This window comes from Ranitomeya imitator, chromosome 5 (genome assembly GCF_032444005.1).
Source record: "Ranitomeya imitator isolate aRanImi1 chromosome 5, aRanImi1.pri, whole genome shotgun sequence".
In the NCBI taxonomy this organism is placed as follows: Eukaryota; Metazoa; Chordata; class Amphibia; order Anura; family Dendrobatidae; genus Ranitomeya; species Ranitomeya imitator.
In genome coordinates this window covers 185902702-185928764 of record NC_091286.1, presented here as the reverse complement: position 1 = coordinate 185928764, position 26063 = coordinate 185902702, and the positions used below count along the sequence as shown (strand labels likewise).

General features: G+C 47.6%; 1 protein-coding gene across 5 annotated transcripts in view; it reads left to right on the top strand.

The window, feature by feature from the left end:
- Window positions 1-6532: 6532 nt before the first annotated feature.
- SCAF8 (SR-related CTD associated factor 8) overlaps window positions 6533-26063 on the top strand; it is a 666705-nt gene continuing 647174 nt past the window's right edge. For 2 of the 5 annotated variants that reach the window (XR_011321960.1, XM_069769413.1), the window contains exon 1: window positions 6740-6821. Coding sequence is in view for 4 of the 5 variants with exons in the window: in XM_069769413.1 (XP_069625514.1) it covers window positions 6792-6821 (30 nt within the window). In the remaining variant the exon portion in view is untranslated. Of the gene's footprint in view, window positions 6822-26063 lie in introns of all 5 variants that reach the window. The other 3 variants (XM_069769411.1, XM_069769409.1, XM_069769412.1) reach the window with 2 other exon arrangements.

The following is a 26063-nucleotide window of genomic DNA, read 5'->3' as shown; positions in this document are numbered from 1 at the left end:
GCACCAACCACCAGAGCTGCCGCCTCGCCCCTACCTTCTGTCTCCTTCCCATTATCCCATAGAATGTAAGTCCCCAAGGACAGGGTCCTCTCCCCTCTGTACCAGTCTGTCACTGTAAATTTGTTTACTGTAAACGATATCTATCACCCTGTACTGTTGTGAATTCTGTGGCTGAGTTCACTTCTGTGGTCACAAGTGGTATTGCAGTCTCTGGGCTTCCTCCCTCAGGTGTTTTGGTGAGCTCGTTGGCTGCCTTGCTATTTAGCTCCACCTGAGTCTGTCTTCCTTGCTCCTTGTCAATGTTCCAGTGTTGGATCTGAGCTACTGCATCTTTCCTTGGGCCTGCTGCTCTGCTAGATAAGTGCTTCTAGTTTGTTTTCTGTTTTTTCTGTCCAGCTTGCTATTAACTTTTGCTGGAAGCTCTGAGAAGCAAAGGGGTGCACCGCCGTGCTGTTAGTTCGGCACGGTGGGTCTTTTTGCCCCTTTGCGTGGTTTTCGTTTTAGGGTTTTTTGTAGACTGCATAGTTCTCTTTGCTATCCTCGCTCTGTCTAGAATATCGGGCCTCACTTTGCTGAATCTATTTCATTCCTACGTTTGTCTTTTCATCTTGCTAACAGTCATTATATGTGGGGGGCTGCCTATTCCTTTGGGGTATTTCTCTGAGGTAAGTCAGGCTTGTATTTCTATCTTCAGGCTAGTCAGCTCCTCAGGCAGTGCCGAGTTGCATAGGTAGTTGATAGGCGCAATCCACTGCTGCTTATAGTTGTGTGAGGATAGATCAGGTACTGCAGTCTACAGAGATTCCACGTCTCAGAGCTCGTCCTATTGTTTTTGGTTATTGCCAGATCTCTGTATGTGCGCTGATTACTGCACGCTGTGTTGCCTGATTGCCAGCCATAACAGTACAAGGAGCCCTCCAATGATTTCCAATAGAGGGAAAAAAGAAATCCTGACATCATTTTTTTTTCTTAGCTCTGTCTTCAGTCTTTTTTTTCCCCTAGACATTAGAGTGCTTCAGGACACAGCTGTGGACATGGATATTCAGGCTCTGTGCTCCTCAATGGATAATCTCGTTGTAAATGTACAAAAGATTTAAGATACTATTGATCAGAAATCGATGCTAGAACCAAGAATTCCGATTCCTGATTTGTTTTTTGGTGACAGAACTAAGTTCCTGAGCTTCAGAAATAATTGTAAGCTATTTTTGGCCTTGAAACCTCATTCTTCTGGTAATCCTATTCAACAGGTTTTGATTATTATTTCTTTTTTGCGCGGCGACCCACAGGACTGGGCGTTTTCTCTTGCACCAGGAGATTCTGCATTGAGTAATGTTGATGCATTTTTCCAGGCGCTGGGATTGCTTTACGATGAGCCTAATTCAGTGGATCAAGCTGAGAAAAATCTGCTGGCTTTATGCCAGGGTCAGGATGATGTAGAAGTATATTGTCAGAAATTTAGGAAATGGTCAGTACTCACTCTGTGGAATGAATCTGCACTAGCGGCTTTGTTCAGAAAGGGTCTCTCTGAAGCTCTTAAGGATGTAATGGTGGGATTTCCTATGCCTGCTGGTTTGAATGAGTCTATGTCCTTGGCCATTCAGATCGGTCGTCGCTTGCGCGAGCGTAAATCTGTGCACCATCTGGCGGTATTGTCTGAGAGTAAGCCTGAGCCTATGCAGTGCGACAGGACTATGACTAAAGTAGAACGGCACGAACACAGACGTCTGAACAGACTGTGTTTCTATTGTGGTGATTCTACTCATGCTATTTCTAATTGTCCTAAACGCACTAGGCGGTTCGATAGCTCTGCCGTTATTGGTACTGTACAGTCCAAATTCCTTTTGTCCATTACCTTAATGTGCTCTTTGTCATCATATTCTGTCATGGCGTTTGTGGATTCAGGCGCTGCCCTGAATCTGATGGATTTGGATTATGCTAAACGTTGTGGATTTTTCTTGGAGCCTTTGCGGTGTCCTATTCCGTTGAGAGGAATTGATGCTACACCTTTGGCCAAGAATAAGCCTCAGTACTGGGCCCAGCTGACCATGTGCATGGCTCCTGCACATCAGGAAGTTATTCGCTTTTTGGTACTGCATAATTTGCATGATGTGGTCGTGTTGGGGTTGCCATGGCTACAAACCCATAATCCAGTATTGGATTGGAACTCTATGTCGGTAACCAGCTGGGGTTGTCAGGGAGTACATGGTGATGTTCCATTTTTGTCTATTTCGTCATCCATTCCTTCTGACATCCCAGAGTTCTTGTCGGACTTTCAGGATGTATTTGAAGAGTCCAAGTCTGATGCCCTACCTCCGCATAGGAATTGTGATTGTGCTATCGATTTGATTCCTGGTAGTAAATTCCCTAAGGGTCGTTTATTTAATTTGTCCGTACCTGAACACACCGCTATGCGCAGTTATGTGAAGGAGTCCCTGGAGAAGGGACATATTCGCCCATCGTCGTCACCATTGGGAGCAGGGTTCTTTTTTGTAGCCAAGAAGGATGGTTCGCTAAGACCGTGTATTGATTACCGCCTTCTTAATAAGATCGCTGTTAAGTTTCAGTATCCCTTGCCATTGATTTCTGACTTGTTTGCTCGGATTAAGGGGGCTAGTTGGTTTACTAAGATTGATCTTCGTGGTGCGTATAATCTGGTGAGAATCAGGCAGGGAGATGAATGGAAAACGGCATTTAATACGCCCGAGGGTCATTTTGAGTATCTGGTGATGCCGTTCGGACTTGCCAATGCTCCATCTGTTTTTCAGTCTTTTATGCATGACATTTTCCGTGAGTATCTGGATAAATTCTTGATTGTTTACTTGGATGACATTTTGATCTTCTCAGATGATTGGGAGTCTCATGTGAAGCAAGTCAGAATGGTTTTCCAGGTACTGCGTGCTAATTCCTTGTTCGTGAAGGGATCAAAGTGTCTCTTCGGTGTGCAGAAAGTTTCATTTTTGGGGTTCATCTTTTCCCCTTCTACTATCGAGATGGATCCGGTTAAGGTTCAGGCCATCCAGGATTGGACTCAGCCGACATCTCTAAAAAGTCTGCAGAAATTCCTGGGCTTTGCTAATTTTTATCGTCGCTTCATCTGTAATTTTTCTAGCATTGCCAGACCATTGACCGATTTGACCAAGAAGGGTGCTGATTTGGTTAATTGGTCTTCTGCTGCCGTGGAAGCTTTTCAGGAGTTGAAACGTCGTTTTTGCTGTGCCCCTGTGTTGTGTCAACCTGATGTTTCTCTTCCGTTCCAGGTCGAGGTTGATGCTTCTGAGATTGGTGCAGGGGCGGTTTTGTCACAGAGAGGTTCTGGTTGCTCGGTGTTCAAACCATGTGCTTTCTTTTCCAGGAAGTTTTCTGCTGCTGAGCGTAATTATGATGTGGGCAACCGAGAGTTGCTGGCCATGAAGTGGGCATTCGAGGAGTGGCGTCATTGGCTTGAGGGTGCTAAGCATCGCGTGGTGGTTTTGACTGATCATAAGAACCTTACTTATCTTGAGTCTGCCAAGCGCTTGAATCCTAGACAGGCCCGTTGGTCGTTATTTTTTGCTCGTTTTGATTTTGTGATTTCATACCTTCCGGGCTCTAAAAATGTGAAGGCGGATGCTCTGTCTAGGAGTTTTGTGCCCGACTCTCCGGGGTTATCTGAGCCGGCGAGTATCCTCAAGGAAGGAGTCATTGTGTCTGCCATCTCCCCTGATTTGCGGAGAGTGTTGCAGAAATTTCAGGCTAATAAACCTGATCGTTGTCCGGCCGAGAAACTGTTCGTCCCTGATAGGTGGACTAGTAAAGTTATCTCTGAACTTCATTGTTCGGTGCTGGCCGGTCATCCAGGAATCTTTGGTACCAGGGAGTTGGTTGCTAGATCCTTCTGGTGGCCATCTCTGTCACGGGATGTGCGTGCTTTTGTGCAGTCCTGTGGAATTTGTGCTAGGGCTAAGCCCTGCTGTTCACGTGCCAGTGGGTTGCTTTTGCCCTTGCCGGTCCCGAAGAGGCCTTGGACACATATTTCGATGGATTTCATTTCTGACCTTCCCGTTTCTCAAAAAATGTCGGTCATTTGGGTGGTCTGTGATCGCTTTTCTAAAATGGTCCATCTGGTGCCCTTGGTTAAATTGCCTTCCTCCTCTGATTTGGTGCCTTTGTTCTTCCAGCATGTGGTTCGTTTACATGGCATTCCTGAGAATATTGTTTCTGACAGAGGTTCCCAGTTTGTCTCGAGGTTCTGGCGAGCCTTTTGTGGTAGGATGGGCATTGACCTATCTTTTTCCTCGGCCTTCCATCCTCAGACTAATGGCCAGACCGAACGAACCAATCAGACCTTGGAAACATATCTGAGATGTTTTGTTTCCGCTGACCAGGATGATTGGGTGTCATTTTTGCCGTTGGCTGAGTTCGCCCTTAATAATCGGGCCAGCTCGGCTACCTTGGTCTCTCCATTTTTCTGCAATTCTGGGTTCCATCCTCGTTTCTCTTCAGGACAGGTTGAGTCTTCGGACTGTCCTGGTGTGGATTATGTGGTGGACAGGTTGCAGCAGATCTGGACTCAGGTAGTGGACAATTTGACCTTGTCCCAGGAGAAGGCTCAGCTTTTCGCTAATCGCAGACGCCGTGTGGGACCCCGACTTCGTGTTGGGGATCTGGTTTGGTTATCTTCTCGTCATATTCCTATGAAGGTTTCCTCTCCTAAATTTAAACCTCGTTTTATTGGTCCGTATAGGATTTCTGAGATTCTCAATCCGGTGTCTTTTCGTCTGACCCTCCCAGACTCCTTTTCCATACATAATGTATTCCATAGGTCGTTGTTGAGGAGATACGTGGCACCTATGGTTCCATCTGTGGAGCCTCCTGCCCCTGTTTTGGTGGAGGGGGAATTGGAGTATATTGTGGAGAAGATTTTGGATTCTCGTGTCTCTAGACGGAAACTCCAGTATCTGGTCAAATGGAAGGGTTATGCTCAGGAAGATAATTCCTGGGTTTTTGCCTCTGATGTCCATGCCCCAGATCTTGTTCGTGCCTTTCATGTGGCTCATCCTGGTCGGCCTGGGGGTTCTGGTGAGGGTTCGGTGACCCCTCCTCAAGGGGGGGGTACTGTTGTGAATTCTGTGGCTGAGTTCACTTCTGTGGTCACAAGTGGTATTGCAGTCTCTGGGCTTCCTCCCTCAGGTGTTTTGGTGAGCTCGTTGGCTGCCTTGCTATTTAGCTCCACCTGAGTCTGTCTTCCTTGCTCCTTGTCAATGTTCCAGTGTTGGATCTGAGCTACTGCATCTTTCCTTGGGCCTGCTGCTCTGCTAGATAAGTGCTTCTAGTTTGTTTTCTGTTTTTTCTGTCCAGCTTGCTATTAACTTTTGCTGGAAGCTCTGAGAAGCAAAGGGGTGCACCGCCGTGCTGTTAGTTCGGCACGGTGGGTCTTTTTGCCCCTTTGCGTGGTTTTCGTTTTAGGGTTTTTTGTAGACTGCATAGTTCTCTTTGCTATCCTCGCTCTGTCTAGAATATCGGGCCTCACTTTGCTGAATCTATTTCATTCCTACGTTTGTCTTTTCATCTTGCTAACAGTCATTATATGTGGGGGGCTGCCTATTCCTTTGGGGTATTTCTCTGAGGTAAGTCAGGCTTGTATTTCTATCTTCAGGCTAGTCAGCTCCTCAGGCAGTGCCGAGTTGCATAGGTAGTTGATAGGCGCAATCCACTGCTGCTTATAGTTGTGTGAGGATAGATCAGGTACTGCAGTCTACAGAGATTCCACGTCTCAGAGCTCGTCCTATTGTTTTTGGTTATTGCCAGATCTCTGTATGTGCGCTGATTACTGCACGCTGTGTTGCCTGATTGCCAGCCATAACACTGTACGTAACCCCTCTTCTCATGTACAGCACAATGGAATTAATGGTGCTATATAAATAATAACTCAATATAATGAGATTCACTTTTTGCATTGAAGAACTGAAATAAATTAACTAATTTTGTGAGAAGCACCTGAACAGAGCTGCTGAGCTCTGCGCTATTTCCAGCAGTTCCAAAACAATGAACCGAGCAGAAGCCAAGCATGTGCCCCCAATCTATCATGGCTGAGCTAGAGTCCCCTTCTCAGGATTGCGGGGGACCCAGTGGTGAGTCCCAAAAAAGGAAGCTATCCCTTACCAGCTGCATTGGGGATAACTTGGTTTATTTGGCGAGTAACCCTTCACCAGATACCAGAGATATAAATATAGCCATCTTTGTAAACAAAATATAAAGATATATATTTTAGAGGTGTGGGGCCCAAAATAGACATTTTGCTATGGTGCCCTGTAAGGGGAATTTGACCTGTTGCCTAGAACCTGGGGTCCACTGGCCAGATTGCCCTCATCATAAGCGGCATGCCGGGAACGAAATGGGGCCCGGGGCTGTCAGTGTCCGCCCCTGCAATAAATACACTTCACCTAGCAGCCACTAGACGGCGCCCCGTCCTCTGGACAGACGAGGGAAGTGCTGTTCTTGGCCGGCAACACTTGCCCGGTTTCTGATAACGTCCCTGTGGTGTGCCCCAAGCGCAGTAGCGCGCCCATGCCGCCCGGACAGCCTGCACCGCGCCATGTTGTGCTGTACTCGCCATTCCCAGCCTATGTTACGCACAGTGCACATCCCGCCGAGGCACTCACACCGGCTGTACACACACACCAGCTTCCTCACACAATGCCTAGGCTGCACTGCGAGCGCCCCCTGCCGGGCACTTCCTCTCCTCCTCCTCCTCCTCGTCTCTCCCCGACGCCGCCTCCAAACAACACGGCGAACCTACATCAGCAGACAACATGGAGGCCGTCAAAACCTTTAACAGCGAGGTTTGTAGCCATCGTCCCCTTCCTATCAGTGCTTCCTCCCTGTCCGCCCCCCAGTGCCAGGCATATAACGGGGTGTCGGAATCGCGCCTATTGCGGCAGTGCACACGAGGCCTGGTGCGGGGGCGCCCACTTCCTCCGTGCCCGCGCTCAGGCCGGGCTCCTGCACCACATTATTGTGTCCGTAATGCCGAATCCCGGGAGCGGGATTGTGTGGTGCAGTGGCTGGCCCCGCGTGCAGTGGGTGCAGTGCACAGGCCCAGCCGCGCTCCATGCAGTGTATGGCACGGAGGCCGTCAGGATCTGCCCTGGGAGGCAGTCAGGAGTTGCCCCGGGAGGCAGTCAGGAGTTGCCCCGGGAGGCCGTCAGGAGGTGCCCCGGGAGGCAGTCAGGAGGTGCCCCGGGAGGCCGTCAGGAGGTGCCCCGGGAGGCAGTCAGGAGGTGCCCCGGGAGGCCGTCAGGAGGTGCCCCGGGAGGCCGTCAGGAGGTGCCCCGGGAGGCAGTCAGGAGTTGCCCCGGGAGGCAGTCAGGAGTTGCCCCGGGAGGCCGTCAGGAGGTGCCCCGGGAGGCAGTCAGGAGGTGCCCCGGGAGGCAGTCAGGAGTTGCCCCGGGAGGCCGTCAGGAGTTGCCCCGGGAGGCAGTCAGGAGGTGCCCCGGGAGGCAGTCAGGAGGTGCCCCGGGAGGCAGTCAGGATCTGCCCCGGGAGGCAGTCAGGAGGTGCCCCGGGAGGCAGTCAGGAGGTGCCCCGGGAGGCAGTCAGGAGGTGCCCCGGGAGGCAGTCAGGAGGTGCCCCGGGAGGCCGTCAGGAGGTGCCCCGGGAGGCCGTCAGGATCTGCCCCGGGAGGCCGTCAGGATCTGCCCCGGGAGGCCGTCAGGAGGTGCCCCGGGAGACCGTCAGGAGGTGCCCGGGAGGCCGTCAGGAGGTGCCCCGGGAGGCCGTCAGGAGGTGCCCCGGGAGGCCGTCAGGATCTGCCCCGGGAGGCCGTCAGGATCTGCCCCGGGAGGCCGTCAGGATCTGCCCCGGGAGGCCGTCAGGAGGTGCCCCGGGAGGCCGTCAGGAGGTGCCCCGGGAGGCAGTCAGGAGGTGCCCCGGGAGGCAGTCAGGAGGTGCCCCGGGAGGCAGTCAGGAGTTGCCCCGGGAGGCCGTCAGGAGGTGCCCCGGGAGGCCGTCAGGAGGTGCCCGGGAGGCCGTCAGGAGGTGCCCCGGGAGGCCGTCAGGAGGTGCCCCGGGAGGCCGTCAGGAGGTGCCCCGGGAGGCCGTCAGGATCTGCCCCGGGAGGCCGTCAGGATCTGCCCCGGGAGGCCGTCAGGAGGTGCCCCGGGAGGCCGTCAGGAGGTGCCCCGGGAGGCAGTCAGGAGGTGCCCCGGGAGGCAGTCAGGAGGTGCCCCGGGAGGCAGTCAGGAGTTGCCCCGGGAGGCAGTCAGGAGGTGCCCCGGGAGGCAGTCAGGAGGTGCCCCGGGAGGCAGTCAGGATCTGCCCCGGGAGGCAGTCAGGAGGTGCCCCGGGAGGCAGTCAGGAGGTGCCCCGGGAGGCAGTCAGGAGGTGCCCCGGGAGGCCGTCAGGAGGTGCCCCGGGAGGCCGTCAGGAGGTGCCCCGGGAGGCCGTCAGGATCTGCCCCGGGAGGCCGTCAGGACCTGCCCCGGGAGGCCGTCAGGATCTGCCCCGGGAGGCCGTCAGGAGGTGCCCCGGGAGGCCGTCAGGAGGTGCCCCGGGAGGCAGTCAGGAGGTGCCCCGGGAGGCAGTCAGGAGTTGCCCCGGGAGGCAGTCAGGAGGTGCCCCGGGAGGCAGTCAGGAGTTGCCCCGGGAGGCAGTCAGGAGGTGCCCCGGGAGGCAGTCAGGAGGTGCCCCGGGAGGCCGTCAGGAGGTGCCCCGGGAGGCCGTCAGGAGGTGCCCCGGGAGGCCGTCAGGAGGTGCCCCGGGAGGCCGTCAGGAGGTGCCCCGGGAGGCCGTCAGGATCTGCCCCGGGAGGCCGTCAGGAGGTGCCCTGTGAGGCAGTCAGGAGGTGCTGTCTGCCTCTGCACAGGTCGCTGGGCTGCGAAGGGCTCGCACTGCACCTACAGCCCCCAGATAGTTGGGCACCACACCTCAGAATCTTTGATTTCCTTCCAGGGGAGTTCTCCAGTTTGGGGTTACACCCTTCCTACCCTTAGGCTATGGGGTAACATCCGTATGCTGCGACCCTGCCAATCTGAAGAGCTCTGTGAATGGAGCAGTGGCCGATTGGGCGCACATCTGTCCCTTTCATTCTTCCAGGAGTGCTGGAGATTGCAGGTCGCAGCGCTCGCCACCCCCATTAGGAATGATTGGTGCGGTTGTGCGCTTGTCTAGCTATTCACAGTGGGCTGTTCAGAGCCCTGGTTCTCAGTATTAGTGAGGGCCTCAGCGGTCGGACCCCCAACTACTGGGAAGTTATCAATCATCCCGGAGACGGGGGATAACTTTTACACTAGAATACTCCTTTTAAATTAAAAAATTCACTTCATACAAATAAAAATACCCGATACATGCCTCCCATACTGGCATCGGTCTAGGGATGTCTATGCCAGGGACATTGCCTGCGGACCTCACAGGGCATAGCAATCAGCGGGCACTATTCGCTTCCTTCAGATGAGCCTCTGACCTTCTGGGAGGTGTGAGCATAATCTCATAAATAGATGCAAATGTTGTGTATCCTCTGAACTGAGCAACCCACAAATATAAAACATCCAAATCATAAGGACTGAAACATTTTTATTTAACAAATAATATAATCAACAGTTGTGGTATTATTGAGCAAACCACCAGGTTGCAAGAAAGTGCAGAATAACAAGCAGGGTATTTGTATACAGACAGTATAAATATTATTGAAAGTTTGCAGCACACAACACTATATCAATCAAAGGCATACATTGTGCGCAGAGGAATACCATACTGGTGTCATTGGGCATTATTGTAGAAAAAAAATCGGATATATTATGTACTCGTGTGCCTTGTTATCTGCTCATGTTTAATGTATTTGTCTATATTTGCCCCGTATTCACATGTAAAGCGCCATGGAATAAATGGCGCTATAAAAATGTATAATAATAATAATATATTAATAAGACCAAACAATACTGTGCCCTGATGTAAAAATTTACCGTAAGTGTATCCCAAATGGAGTGTAACATAAGATATATTAAAATAATGATGGTAATAATGACATGGTCAGCTACTGCGTTAACATAGGCTAAAACACCACTGATTAGTATTACATAGGTATAGCCCATTATCAATAGAACCAAAAACACATGGGCTACTTGCACAGTGAACAAGTCTGTAGAAACCTGTTCACACCACCAAGAAACTTGACACAAAAAAAAAGAGCACAGCGAGGTCAAAAAATACTCTGTTGTAAAGAAGTCACAGTAAGGCTACGTTCACACTAGCACTAGCGTTCGGCTAGTGTGCGTCGCGCTAGCGTCGGGCGACGCAGCGGCGACGCACGCGTCATGCGCCCCTATGTTTAACATGGGGGACGCATGCGTTTTTACTTGTTGCGTTTTCCGACACGTGCGTCTTTTTTGACGCTAGCATCGGACCAAGAAAACGCAACAAGTTGCATTTTTCTTGCGTCCGATTTTCGTCAAAAAACGACGCACGCGTCGAAAAATGCAGCGTTTTTGCGTGCGTTTGCATGCGTTTTTCGGTGCGTTGTGCGTCGCGTCGCCGACGCAGTGGCGCACAACGCTAGTGTGAACGTAGCCTTAATAAGCAAGTGCTAGTCAAAAATGAAACTAAATACAGGGTATTTAGTTAATACTTTTTTTGCAAAAAAATGTATATCAAGCTGCTCCACCAATCGTCAAGGTACACCCATAATAGAGCAGTCCTATCTAATGTATATAATCCCTATCTGATGTATTTAAAAACCTGATCATCTGTATAGTACCTGTATAAGCAGGGTTCAGAGAGAAAATATCCATGTGGACATGCAGGATGGAACAGCTTTAGGCCGGTTTCACACGTCAGTGTCTCCGGTTACGTGAGGTGACAGTTTCCTCACGTACCGGAGCCACTGACACACGTAGACACATAAAAATCAATGCATCTTTTCAGATGTCATTGATTTTTTGCGGACCGTGTCTCCGTGTGCCAAACACGGAGACATGTCAGTGTTCGTGGGAGCGCACAGATTACACGGACTCATTAAAGTCAATGGGTCCGTGTAAAACACGTACCGCACACGGACATTGTCCGTGTGCAGTCCATGTGCCTTGCAGGAGACAGCGCTACATTAAGCGCTGTCCCCCCACCAGTGCTGAAGCCGCGATTCATATTTTCTCTCCAGCAGCGTTTGCTGCAGGGAAGATATGAATAATAGTGTTAAAAATGCAGATCCAGGTCCCCCTCCCACCCCCTGTGCGCCCTTCCCCCCTCCCCCCCGCTGTGATTAAAATACTCACCTAGCTTCCGGATCCCTCGCAGCGTCCTCTCCTGGTCGCAGCTTCTCCTGTATGCGGTCACGTGGGGCCGCCGATTACAATCATGAATATGCGGCTCCACCTCCCAAAGGGGCGGAGCCGCATATTCAGTACTGTAAATGAGCACCCACACGTGACCGCATACAGGTTGCGGCCAGGAGAGGACGCTGCGGCGAGGGATCCGGAAGCTAGGTGAGTATTTTAATCACAGCGGGGGGAGGGGGGTGATGACCTGGATCTGCATTTTAAACACTAATATTCATATCTTCTCTACAGCAAATGCTGCTGCAGGGAAGATATGAATGGGGCTTCAGCACGATGCCGGGGACAGCGCTAAACTTTAGCGCTGTCTCCGGCACGGTGCGTGTGATACCCAGTGGGCACACGTGCGGCACACGTGTGCCACACTGATGTGCCACAGAAACGCACCAGCACACGGACACGGATAATTCCGGTACTGATTTTTCCGGTACCGGAATTATCTGGACGTGTGGGACTGCCCTTAGTGCAAGTGGCCCTCAGAGGAGTTGTGGACTCCCCAGTCTTGTAGAAACGAGAACAATTATGGAACCAAAAACACATGGGCTACTTGCACTGTGAACAAGTCTGTAGAAACCTGTTCACACCACCAAGAAACTTGGAAGACACAATTTTTTTCATTTTTTGACTAGCACTTGCTTATTTATTGTGACTTCTTTATAACAGAGTATTTTTGAGCTCGCTGTGCTCTTTTTGTGTCTTCAAGTTTCTTGGTGGTGAGAACAGGTTCCTACAGACTTGTTCACCATGCAAGTAGCCCATGTGTTTTTGGTTCTATAATTGTTCTCTTGTTTCTACAAGACTGGGGAGTCCACTACTCCTCTGTGGGCCATTTGCACTAAAGCTGTTCCATCCTGCATGTCCACATGGATATTTTCTCTCTGAACCCTGCTTATACAGGTACTATACAGATCAGATTTTTAAATACATCAGATAGGGGTTATATACATTAGATAGGACTGCTCTATTATGGGTGTACCTTGACGATTGGTGGAGCAGCTTGATATACATTTTTTTTGTGTGCAAAAAACGTGTTAACTAAATACCCTGTATTTTTTCATTTTTTGACTAGCACTTGCTTATTCACTGTGACTTCTTTACAACAGAGTATTTTTGACCTCGCTGTGCTCTTTTTTTGTGTCTTCATAGCCCATTATCAAACCTAAGTAGGTACTGCTGGTATAGAACACAGGGTTAGAGCAAAGAATCAGGTGAACTTCAAATCACATATAGTAAGAATAGCCAGCATGGTAAAGTGCTATGTCATACAAGGTGCTAGTGCATAAAAAGTGCTGATGCTTAAGAAAGTGACATAGTGCTAACCAGTATATGCAAACCCCTGCTCGGACCTCCACGTGCCCGACGTGCGGTTTGCCTTGGCATTAGCTGCTGTTGACAGGAGACTTGGCGCCAACATCTCTGGACAGACGTTGATATGGAAGGCGAGTATAAAGTGTTTTTATTTTACAAGCGGCAATATAGTATTTAAAGGGAACCTGTCACCTGATACATGCTGCCCAAACTTTGCGAACCATCAGCCACTGGAGGTATGATCACAGCCAGGTATGTATGTCTCTGAAATGCTGTCATTTTAAAAGACGCTGGGGACTGAGCTTGTTGTGAATTCTGTGGTCACAAGTGGTATTGCAGTCTCTGGGCGTCCTCCCTCAGGTGTTTTGGTGTGCTCGTTGGCTGCCTTGCTATTTAGCTCCACCTGAGTCTGTCTTCCTTGCTCCTTGTCAATGTTCCAGTGTTGGATCTGAGCTACTGCATCTTTCCTTGGGCCTGCTGCTCTGCTAGATAAGTGCTTCTAGTTTGTTTTCTGTTTTTTCTGTCCAGCTTGTTATTATCTTTTGCTGGAAGCTCTGAGAAGCAAAGGGGTGCACCGCCGTGCTGTTAGTTCGGCACGGTGGGTCTTTTTTGCCCCTTTGCGTGGTTTTCGTTTTAGGGTTTTTTGTAGACTGCATAGTTCTCTTTGCTATCCTCGCTCTGTCTAGAATATCGGGCCTCACTTTGCTGAATCTATTTCATTCCTACGTTTGTCTTTTCATCTTGCTAACAGTCATTATATGTGGGGGCTGCCTATTCCTTTGGGGTATTTCTCTGAGGTAAGTCAGGCTTGTATTTCTATCTTCAGGCTAGTCAGCTCCTCAGGCAGTGCCGAGTTGCATAGGTAGTGATAGGCGCAATCCACTGCTGCTTCCAGTTGTGTGAGGACAGTTCAGGTACTGCAGTCTACAGAGATTCCACGTCTCAGAGCTCGTCCTATTGTTTTGGGTTTTTGCCAGATCTCTGTATGTGCGCTGATTACTGCACGCTGTGTTGCCTGATTGCCAGCCATAACAGTACAAGGAGCCAATTCAATGATTTCCAATAGAGGGAAAAAAGAAATCCTGACATCATTTTTTTTTCTTAGCTCTGTCTTCAGTCTTTTTTTTCCCCTAGACATTAGAGTGCTTCAGGACACAGCTGTGGACATGGATATTCAGGCTCTGTGCTCCTCAATGGATAATCTCGTTGTAAATGTACAAAAGATTCAAGATACTATTGATCAGAAATCGATGCTAGAACCAAGAATTCCGATTCCTGATTTGTTTTTTGGTGACAGAACTAAGTTCCTGAGCTTCAGAAATAATTGTAAGCTATTTTTGGCCTTGAAACCTCATTCTTCTGGTAATCCTATTCAACAGGTTTTGATTATTATTTCTTTTTTGCGCGGCGACCCACAGGACTGGGCGTTTTCTCTTGCACCAGGAGATTCTGCATTGAGTAATATTGATGCATTTTTCCAGGCGCTGGGATTGCTTTACGATGAGCCTAATTCAGTGGATCAAGCTGAGAAAAATCTGCTGGCTTTATGCCAGGGTCAGGATGATGTAGAACTATATTGTCAGAAATTTAGAAAATGGTCAGTACTCACTCTGTGGAATGAATCTGCACTAGCGGCTTTGTTCAGAAAGGGTCTCTCTGAAGCTCTTAAGGATGTAATGGTGGGATTTCCTATGCCTGCTGGTTTGAATGAGTCTATGTCCTTGGCCATTCAGATCGGTCGTCGCTTGCGCGAGCGTAAATCTGTGCACCATCTGGCGGTATTGTCTGAGAGTAAGCCTGAGCCTATGCAGTGCAACAGGACTATGACTAAAGTAGAACGGCACGAACACAGACGTCTGAACAGACTGTGTTTCTATTGTGGTGATTCTACTCATGCTATTTCTAATTGTCCTAAACGCACTAGGCGGTTCGATAGCTCTGCCGTTATTGGTACTGTACAGTCCAAATTCCTTTTGTCCATTACCTTAATGTGCTCTTTGTCATCATATTCTGTCATGGCGTTTGTGGATTCAGGCGCTGCCCTGAATCTGATGGATTTGGATTATGCTAAACGTTGTGGATTTTTCTTGGAGCCTTTGCGGTGTCCTATTCCGTTGAGAGGAATTGATGCTACACCTCTGGCCAAGAATAAGCCTCAGTACTGGGCCCAGCTGACCATGTGCATGGCTCCTGCACATCAGGAAGTTATTCGCTTTTTGGTACTGCATAATTTGCATGATGTGGTCGTGTTGGGGTTGCCATGGCTACAAACCCATAATCCAGTATTGGATTGGAACTCTATGTCGGTAACCAGCTGGGGTTGTCAGGGAGTACATGGTGATGTTCCATTTTTGTCTATTTCGTCATCCATTCCTTCTGACATCCCAGAGTTCTTGTCGGACTTTCAGGATGTATTTGAAGAGTCCAAGTCTGATGCCCTTCCTCCGCATAGGAATTGTGATTGTGCTATCGATTTGATTCCTGGTAGTAAATTCCCTAAGGGTCGTTTATTTAATTTGTCCGTACCTGAACACACCGCTATGCGCAGTTATGTGAAGGAGTCCCTGGAGAAGGGACATATTCGCCCATCGTCGTCACCATTGGGAGCAGGGTTCTTTTTTGTAGCCAAGAAGGATGGTTCGCTAAGACCGTGTATTGATTACCGCCTTCTTAATAAGATCACTGTTAAGTTTCAGTATCCCTTGCCATTGATTTCTGACTTGTTTGCTCGGATTAAGGGGGCTAGTTGGTTTACTAAGATTGATCTTCGTGGTGCGTATAATCTGGTGAGAATCAGGCAGGGAGATGAATGGAAAACGGCATTTAATACGCCCGAGGGTCATTTTGAGTATCTGGTGATGCCGTTCGGACTTGCCAATGCTCCATCTGTTTTTCAGTCTTTTATGCATGACATTTTTCGTGAGTATCTGGATAAATTCTTGATTGTTTACTTGGATGACATTTTGATCTTCTCAGATGATTGGGAGTCTCATGTAAAGCAAGTCAGAATGGTTTTCCAGGTACTGCGTGCTAATTCCTTGTTTGTGAAGGGATCAAAGTGTCTCTTCGGTGTGCAGAAAGTTTCATTTTTGGGGTTCATCTTTTCCCCTTCTACTATCGAGATGGATCCGGTTAAGGTTCAGGCCATCCAGGATTGGACTCAGCCGACATCTCTAAAAAGTTTGCAGAAATTCCTGGGCTTTGCTAATTTTTATCGTCGCTTCATCTGTAATTTTTCTAGCATTGCCAGACCATTGACCGATTTGACCAAGAAGGGTGCTGATTTGGTTAATTGGTCTTCTGCTGCCGTGGAAGCTTTTCAGGAGTTGAAGCGTCGTTTTTGCTGTGCCCCTGTGTTGTGTCAACCTGATGTTTCTCTTCCGTTCCAGGTCGAGGTTGATGCTTCTGAGATTGGTGCAGGGGCGGTTTTGTCACAGAGAGGTTCTGGTTGCTCAGTGTTCAAACCATGTGCTTTCTTTTCCAGGAAATTTTCTGCTGTTGAGCGTAATTATGATGTGGGCAACCGAGAGTTGCTGGCCATGAAGTGGGCATTCGAGGAGTGGCGTCATTGGCTTGAGGGTGCTAAGCATCGCGTGGTGGTTTTGACTGATCATAAGAACCTTACTTATCTTGAGTCTGCCAAGCGCTTGAATCCTAGACAGGCCCGTTGGTCGTTATTTTTTGCTCGTTTTGATTTTGTGATTTCATACCTTCCGGGCTCTAAAAATGTGAAGGCGGATGCTCTGTCTCGGAGTTTTGTGCCCGACTCTCCGGGGTTATCTGAGCCGGCGAGTATCCTCAAGGAAGGAGTCATTGTGTCTGCCATCTCCCCTGATTTGCGGAGAGTGTTGCAGAAATTTCAGGCTAATAAACCTGATCGTTGTCCGGCCGAGAAACTGTTCGTCCCTGATAGGTGGACTAGTAAAGTTATCTCTGAACTTCATTGTTCGGTGCTGGCCGGTCATCCAGGAATCTTTGGTACCAGGGAGTTGGTTGCTAGATCCTTTTGGTGGCCGTCTCTGTCGCGGGATGTGCGTGCTTTTGTGCAGTCCTGTGGAATTTGTGCTAGGGCTAAGCCCTGCTGTTCACGTGCCAGTGGGTTGCTTTTGCCCTTGCCGGTCCCGAAGAGGCCTTGGACACATATTTCGATGGATTTCATTTCTGACCTTCCCGTTTCTCAAAAGATGTCTGTCATTTGGGTGGTCTGTGATCGCTTTTCTAAAATGGTCCATCTGGTGCCCTTGGTTAAATTGCCTTCCTCCTCTGATTTGGTGCCTTTGTTCTTCCAGCATGTGGTTCGTTTACATGGCATTCCTGAGAATATTGTTTCTGACAGAGGTTCCCAGTTTGTCTCAAGGTTCTGGCGAGCCTTTTGTGGTAGGATGGGCATTGACCTATCTTTTTCCTCGGCCTTCCATCCTCAGACTAATGGCCAGACCGAACGAACCAATCAGACCTTGGAAACTTATCTGAGATGTTTTGTTTCCGCTGACCAGGATGATTGGGTGTCATTTTTGCCGTTGGCTGAGTTCGCCCTTAATAATCGGGCCAGCTCGGCTACCTTGGTCTCTCCATTTTTCTGCAATTCTGGGTTCCATCCTCGTTTCTCTTCAGGACAGGTTGAGTCTTCGGACTGTCCTGGTGTGGATTATGTGGTGGACAGGTTGCAGCAGATCTGGACTCAGGTAGTGGACAATTTGACCTTGTCCCAGGAGAAGGCTCAGCTTTTCGCTAATCGCAGACGCCGTGTGGGACCCCGACTTCGTGTTGGGGATCTGGTTTGGTTATCTTCTCGTCATATACCTATGAAGGTTTCCTCTCCTAAATTTAAACCTCGTTTTATTGGTCCGTATAGGATTTTTGAGATTCTCAATCCGGTGTCTTTTCGTCTGACCCTCCCAGACTCCTTTTCCATACATAATGTATTCCATAGGTCGTTGTTGAGGAGATACGTGGCACCTATGGTTCCATCTGTGGAGCCTCCTGCCCCTGTTTTGGTGGAGGGGGAATTGGAGTATATTGTGGAGAAGATTTTGGATTCTCGTGTCTCTAGACGGAAACTCCAGTATCTGGTCAAATGGAAGGGTTATGCTCAGGAAGATAATTCCTGGGTTTTTGCCTCTGATGTCCATGCCCCAGATCTTGTTCGTGCCTTTCATGTGGCTCATCCTGGTCGGCCTGGGGGTTCTGGTGAGGGTTCGGTGACCCCTCCTCAAGGGGGGGGTACTGTTGTGAATTCTGTGGTCACAAGTGGTATTGCAGTCTCTGGGCGTCCTCCCTCAGGTGTTTTGGTGTGCTCGTTGGCTGCCTTGCTATTTAGCTCCACCTGAGTCTGTCTTCCTTGCTCCTTGTCAATGTTCCAGTGTTGGATCTGAGCTACTGCATCTTTCCTTGGGCCTGCTGCTCTGCTAGATAAGTGCTTCTAGTTTGTTTTCTGTTTTTTCTGTCCAGCTTGTTATTATCTTTTGCTGGAAGCTCTGAGAAGCAAAGGGGTGCACCGCCGTGCTGTTAGTTCGGCACGGTGGGTCTTTTTTGCCCCTTTGCGTGGTTTTCGTTTTAGGGTTTTTTGTAGACTGCATAGTTCTCTTTGCTATCCTCGCTCTGTCTAGAATATCGGGCCTCACTTTGCTGAATCTATTTCATTCCTACGTTTGTCTTTTCATCTTGCTAACAGTCATTATATGTGGGGGCTGCCTATTCCTTTGGGGTATTTCTCTGAGGTAAGTCAGGCTTGTATTTCTATCTTCAGGCTAGTCAGCTCCTCAGGCAGTGCCGAGTTGCATAGGTAGTGATAGGCGCAATCCACTGCTGCTTCCAGTTGTGTGAGGACAGTTCAGGTACTGCAGTCTACAGAGATTCCACGTCTCAGAGCTCGTCCTATTGTTTTGGGTTTTTGCCAGATCTCTGTATGTGCGCTGATTACTGCACGCTGTGTTGCCTGATTGCCAGCCATAACATGAGCTGCACAGTGATTAGTCATACAGGAGGGTCCCTCGCGGCTTCTCTCCACCTGCTGACAGTGACAAACCTCAGCCTATACGCACACGTAGTAGACTAGAGAATCTACTGGAGCGTTACACGTGCTCCAGCGTTGATCATTGGTCCCCGTACAGTACAGGAAACAGCGACAATTAGAAAAAGACCAGGCCGGGTTAAAAAGTCAATCATTAAAGCACTACCTCTCGCTTTTTGCCCCCTTACCAGGCACTGTGGTGAAATACTGTGTTTAATAAAAGCTAGCATTAATCTGGAATTCTTCGTGTGAGTGCGGTTGATTCTCTGCCGTCTACTAATTGGGTCTTCCAGTTCCAACAGCTCCCCCTTATCAATGCTCACACCATATTGTTCTGCGTATATGTGCATGCAGGCAGAGGCTTGTCAGTGGGCGGGAAGTAGCCACCCACGTGGCTTGGGTTCCCAGCAGCTATTAAGTGTGCTTTTCCCTGAAACATTTCAGAGTCAAACATACCCGGCTGGGTATGTATGAGCTGACGAGTGCCCTTTAAGAACAGGGTATCCTAGTGGTGGACAACCCCTTTAAGGCTGCTTGTATTCCGAAGAGGTGCATGTCTGTTTACTGTACTCCTGTCCCCATGGTTTCATACACCAGCACAGAGAAGTATAAGGGTATGTGCACACAATGCGGATTTTGCTGCGGATCCGCAGCAGTTTCCCATGAGTTTACAGTACAATGTAAACCTTTGGGAAACCAAAACCGCTGTGCCCATGCTGCAGAAAAAAATGTGCAGCATGTCAATTCTTTGTGCGGAATCCGCAGCGTTTTTACATCTGCTCCAATAGAAAACTGCAGATGTAAATCCGCAGTGGAATCCGCAATAGAAAACGCGATAAATCCGCAGTAAAAACCGTAGCGGTTTTGCACTGCGGATTTATCAAATCTGTTGCGGAAAAATCCGCAGAGGAGCTCTATACGTGTGCACATACCCTTAGGCTGGCCTCACACTAGCGAGTTTTACGGACGTAAGAGCGCAGAAACTACGTCCGTAAAACTCGCATAAAATACGGCACAATTATTCTCTATGCCCCTGCTCCTATCTGCCGTATTTTCCTGTTCAGTATTATACGGCTTTCTACGGCCGTAGAAAATCGCAGCATGCTGCGTTTGTCACCGTATTGCGCAAATAAAACGTCAATGAAAGTCTATGGAAGCCCCAAAAATACGGATTACACACGGACCAGCAGTGTGACTTGCGAGGAATACGCAGCGGTGTTAGAGAGAAAAGCCGGCAATTCAGTGCGGTGTACAGTAAAATCACACTGACAGCTTACAGTAGAATAGGTAGAATAAATGTATATATATATATATATATACCTATTCTATGTCAGTGAGACACATATATATATATATTAATATTTCTTCCAGCGCTAGACAGCTTTAAAGCCGGTAATTCAATTACCGGCTTTTGCTTTCTCCTTCCTAAACCCGACATGATATGAGACATGGTTTACATACAGTAAACCATCTCATATCCCCATTTTTTTTTTGCATATTCCACACTACTAATGTCAGTAGTGTGTCTATGCAAAATTTGGCCGTTCTAGCTAGTAAATTAAAGGGTTAAATGGCGAAAAAAATTGGCGTGGGCTCCCGCACAATTTTCTCCGCCAGAGTAGTAAAGCCAGTGACTGAGGGCAGATATTAATAGCCTGGAGAGGGTCCACGGTTATTGCCCCCCCCCCCCCCCCCCCCCCGGCTAGAAACACCTGCCCCCAGCCACCCCAGAAAAGGCACATCTGGAAGATACGCCTATTCTAGCACTTGGCCACTCTCTTACCATTCCCGTGTAGCGGTGGGATATGGGGGTAATGAAGGGTTAATGCCACCTTGCTATTGTAAGGTGACATTAAGCCAGATTAATAATGGAGAGGCGTCAATTATGACACCTATCCATTATTAATCCAAAAGTAGTAAAGGGTTAAAAAAATACACAAACACATTATTAAAAATTATTTTAATGAAATAAAAACAAAGGTTGTTTTAATATTTTATTGAACGCCCAATCCAATCACTGAAGACCCTCGTTGTGTAACAAAAAAAACATAATAAACCAACAATATCCTTACCTTCCGCAGATCTGTACAGTCCAACGATGTAAATCCATCTGAAGGGGTTAAAATATTTTGCAGCCACGAGCTTTGCTAATGCAACATTGCTCATGTCTGCAAAACCCCGGAGAATGTAGGTAAAGTAGGTCATTGACCTATATTTACCTGCATTTGCGGTGAGGCGCCCTCTGCTGGCTGTTCCTAGATCGTGGGAACTTTCCTAGAAAGCTCCCTGGCTCGAGTTCATATGAGGACAACCAGCAGAGGGCGCCCTCTGTCCATGGGGTGCCGTAATCTGACACTGATAGTGCCCTGCTACTGCTGCAAAACCAAGATGTCAGCCCCCAGTGCCTTCTTTAAACTCATATAACACATGAAATCTGTTTCACATGTATTTCAAACTTGCTTATAGCAGCATGTTATGCTACATTACAGTGATTTATTAATGACTACAAACGCGGTACCTTCCCTTTAAAGTGATGAAAAGTGAAATTTCTACCTATGCAACTATTAAAAAAATAGGAGCAGCACAATAATTTTTACTTATCTTCGGGTGCAAGGCCCCCAGGCAACCTGTCCATTGATTTTCCAAAGTATACAAAATTCAAAAAAGTAGGCAGCACTCCATATCTTTTGAAAAAATGTGCAGGATTTATGAAACCCACATGTCTGGGCAACGTTTCAGCTCTGAATGAGCCTTTCTCAAGCAGTGGGTGTATCCCCAAAGTGCATATATGTAGGCATTTCTACAATCCTCAATTACAGCCAATCATATTATACATTACATAAAGTGCATTACAGCTTATTGCCAACTGCTAAGGTGCACATAAAGTGCATCTGTGCCAACAAAAGTGTGCTCATGTGTTCGCATACATATTATACTCTTTATCACTTAATCTATTGCACATTCCACTGTCCAATTGATCATAATATTCATAATGTGCTTCCGCTTACCCTTTGGATATACGTTGTTCATGGAGGACGTCATGTACGCTATATAGCGTTCTATCAGGCTTACTGCGCATGTCCAAGCGCGTCATCACTGTGAAATGGGTTACAGGCCAATCATCTACTGTGTGGAATTTTTTGGATAGTGCATGCGCATAAGTGCTGTATACCGCCATGTTTGTTGTGGCATATTAAATTACCTCTAATTTTTCAATATTTAAAGCGCTTCTACGGTGCCCCTACTGTGGCGCTCTATGCCATCATATCTCTTGGGATATAATCCCACATAAAACCATCCACTATTCTTGTTTGACCATGCGCTGCATACTGCAAGGACTCCTTATGGTGCATAATCCTGCCTGAACCCCGTGGGGTCAAAAATGCCTCAATTGTGGCAACTAAAGGTAGTTGCATCATTGTCCCAGTTCATCGCATGCTGTCAAAATAGCAAACACAGATGGTTCCTTTTGCTCAGTATTCCAATATTTTGGTTTATTAAGATCTTGGCCTATAATCCATTCACAAAAATATCAAAATTAACTCAATAACATAAAAATAATTACGGTACTATATTTGTCATGCATTTCTTTCATGGAACAATTTCTTGAAAAATTTGAAAAAATTCTCCGTCCTCCATGTTGGTGTGATCTCCCAAGGTACGTATTTCATACTAAAGGTCAGCAATGCACCTAAAAAATTAAAATAGGGATATCAATATTTAAACAAATAACATAATACCCCTAAATCTAAGATAACAGCAACATACTGCTACTCCCGAATCTCAAAATACAGCAATCTTTGGTTAAAGTCGCCATGCAGCCCCAGCTTAAAGTGATGAAAAGTGGAATTTCTATCTATGCAACTAGCTTCATGAAGTCGCAGTAAAGTATTTGTTTTACCTCACTGTGCTGAATTGAAAAACTTTTCTGATCACTTTGAACTTGATAGCTTGAATGTCTAAGGCTACATCCTCACGGTCAGTATTAGGCAGCGCTTTGGACGCAGCACATGTCCGCTCCGTCCAAAGCGCTGCCGGCTTTAGAATGCAGGTGTTTCCGCATGTGTTCATTGAACCGTGTGGAATCATCGCATCCTATACATTGGACGGGTGATATTTATCTTGTGGAAACTGAGTGTCTCTGCCAGATAAATAGACATGCTGCTGTCTGTAAAGACACGACGCATGTCAGTCTCCGCAGGGAAGCCGGAGGCGTCCGTTCACGCATAGTGGAGATGGGATTTCTTGGAATCCCATTCACTATGCTGTAACATCTGGCCGCTGACGGTTGGACATTGCGGATGGACTCAGCGTCCAACCCGCAGAGTTTACTGACCGTGGGAACATACCCTAGTCTGTGTACAGAGGAGTGGGTTGTACAGGAACCAGGTCACTGAGCTGGAGCTACAAAATTACGTTACCAGCACTTAAAGAGTTTCATAATGGAAGGTATGAGCTGTCCACAGATCAGATGATAACTCTGCTCGGTGAGGCATTCGGCCCACAGGGACTCGCAGCTATCGGCAGAGTGGGGAACTTCTATCCCTGTTAGTAGAGTATGTGCACACATTGCGGATTTGGCCCTGCGGATACCCAGCAGTTTTCCATGCATTGTACAGTACCATGTAAACCTACAGAAAACCAACTCCGCAGTGCACATGCTGCGGAAAATTCCACGGTTTACTTTTTGCAGCATGTCAATTCTTTGTACGGATTCCACAGCAGTTTACACCTTTTCCTTATTCCTTAATAGGAATCCGCAGGTGTAAAAACACAAGTGAAATCCACAGGTAAAATGCCCTGGGTTTTAGCTGCGGATTCTGCAGAATCCACGTGGAAATATCCGCAATGGAATCCGTAACGTGTGCACATACCCTTACTATATGGAGCAGCAGATCAGACCGCCACTCCATTCCTTCCCTCTGGGGAGTTGAGCGCAGCCATTTAGGAAGTGGATGGAGCACTGATTGACCATCCGTACTGGTATAAAAGTTCCCCATTCTGCCGATTGGTGCGTCCCACTGTCGTACCTCCACTGAACACATCCAATGAATAAATGATTTTTTAGAATGGACAGTCCCTTTAAGGCCGCGTTCACGCACAGTGGTCATGTTGCAACTCATAACCATAGCAGCCATATGCCGCTGCAGACTTTACTGGTTCCCTGTATGATGTAATCTTGCAGGAAAATATCTGTTTTACATAAGACTGTGCAGGTGATCATCATGATTATAATCGTCTGCCTGGTCCTGCTTTCCAGGTTGGTGATTGTGCTGGGAACCAGTAAATGTACATCTTCAGTGTGACTGCTGCAATTTTCTCCGCCAGAGTAGTAAAGCCAGTGACTGAGGGCAGATATTAATAGCCTGGAGAGGGTCCATGGTTATTGCCCCCCCCCGGCTAAAAACATCTGCCCCCAGTCACTCCAGAAAAGGCACATCTGGAAGATGCGCCTATTCTGGCACTTGGCCACTCTCTTTATATTCCCGTGTAGCGGTGGGATATGGGGTAATGAAGGGTTAATGCCACCTTGCTATTGTAAGGTGACATTAAGCCAAATTAATAATGGAGAGGCGTCAATTATGACACCTATCCATTATTAATCCAAAAGTAGTAAAGGGTTAAAAAAATACACAAACGCATTATTAAAAATTATTTTAATGAAATAAAAACAAAGGTTGTTGTAATAATTTATTCTATGCTCAATCCATCTGAAGACCCTCGCTCTGTAACAAAAAAAAAATAATAAACCAACAATATACATACCTTCCGAAGATCTGTAACGTCCCACGATGTAAATCCATCTGAAGGGGTTAAAATATTTTGCAGCCAGGAGCTCTGCTAATGCAGCGGTGCTCGTGGCTGCAAAACCCCGGGGAATGAAGGTAAAGTAGGTCAATGACCTATATTTACCTTCATTTGCGGTGAGGCGCCCACTGCTGGTTGTTCTCGAGCGTGGGAACTTTCCTAGAAAGCTCCCAGGCTCGAGTTCATATGAGGACAACCAGCCGAGGGCGCCTCACCGCGAATGAAGGTAAATATAGGTCATTGACCTACTTTATCTTCATTCCCCGGGGTTTTGCAGCCACGAGCACCGCTGCATTATAGCAGAGCTCCTGGCTGCAAAATATTTTAACCCCTTCAGATGGATTTACATCGTGGGACGTTACAGATCTTCGGAAGGTATGTATATTGTTGGTTTATTATTTTTTCTTTGTTACAGAGCGAGGGTCTTCAGATGGATTGAGCGTAGAATAAATGATTACAACAACCTTTGTTTTTATTTCATTAAAATACTTTTTAATAATGTGTTTGTGTTTTTTTTTAACCCTTTACTACTTTTGGATTAATAATGGATAGGTGTCATAATTGACGCCTCTCCATTATTATTTGGCTTACTGTCACCTTACAATAGCAAGGTGGCATTAACCCTTCATTACCCCATATCCCACCGCTACACGGGAATGGGAAGAGAGTGGCCAAGTGCCAGAATAGGCGCATCTTCCAGATGTGCCTTTTCTGTGGTGGCTGGGGGCAGATGTTTTTAGCCAGGGGGGAGGCCAATAACCATGGACCCTCTCCAGGCTATTAATATCTGCCCTCAGTCACTGGCTTTACTACTCTGGCGGAGAAAATTGCGCGGGAGCCCACGCCAATTTTTCCCGCCATTTAACCCTTTAATTTCATAGCTAGAACGGCCAAATTTTGCATATACACACTACTAACATTAGTAGTGTGGAATATGCAAAAAGAATGGGGATATGAGATGGTTTACTGTATGTAAACCATGTCTCATATCATGTCGGGTTTAGGAAGGAGATAGCTTTAAAGCCGGTAATTCAATTGCCGGCTTTTGCTATCTCGCGCTGTATGAAATATTAATATATATACATATATGTGTCTACTGACATATATATATATATATATATATATATATATATATATATATATATATATATATATATATATATATATATATATATATATATATACAGTATATATGTTTTTATGGTTTTTTTTACACATGGATCCCTTGTATAGCCGTATGTCGGTTTTGCAAGCCTGCGAGAAAAACACGCAGTACGGATGCCATACGGATTACATACGGAGGATGCCATGCGCAAAATACGCTGACACACCCTGCCTACGGATGAGCTACGGACCACTATTTTGGGGACTTTTCAGCGTATTACGGACGTAATATACGGACCGTATTGTCTTACGCCGAGTGTGACGCCGGCCTTACTAATGCTGGACAAGCACGTTAGATTAATGGCCCAAATACACAGGCAGGATTCCGCCTAAAAACGGGTTCAGGTCAAATATATAAAACGTAATCAGTGTTCGATTAATGACCCATTCATACAGGCTGACGCAAGTTGCGAACAATGCAAGTGTTAAGGGTTATTGTTGTTGGGTGTTGTCGCTATGGGCGCCAA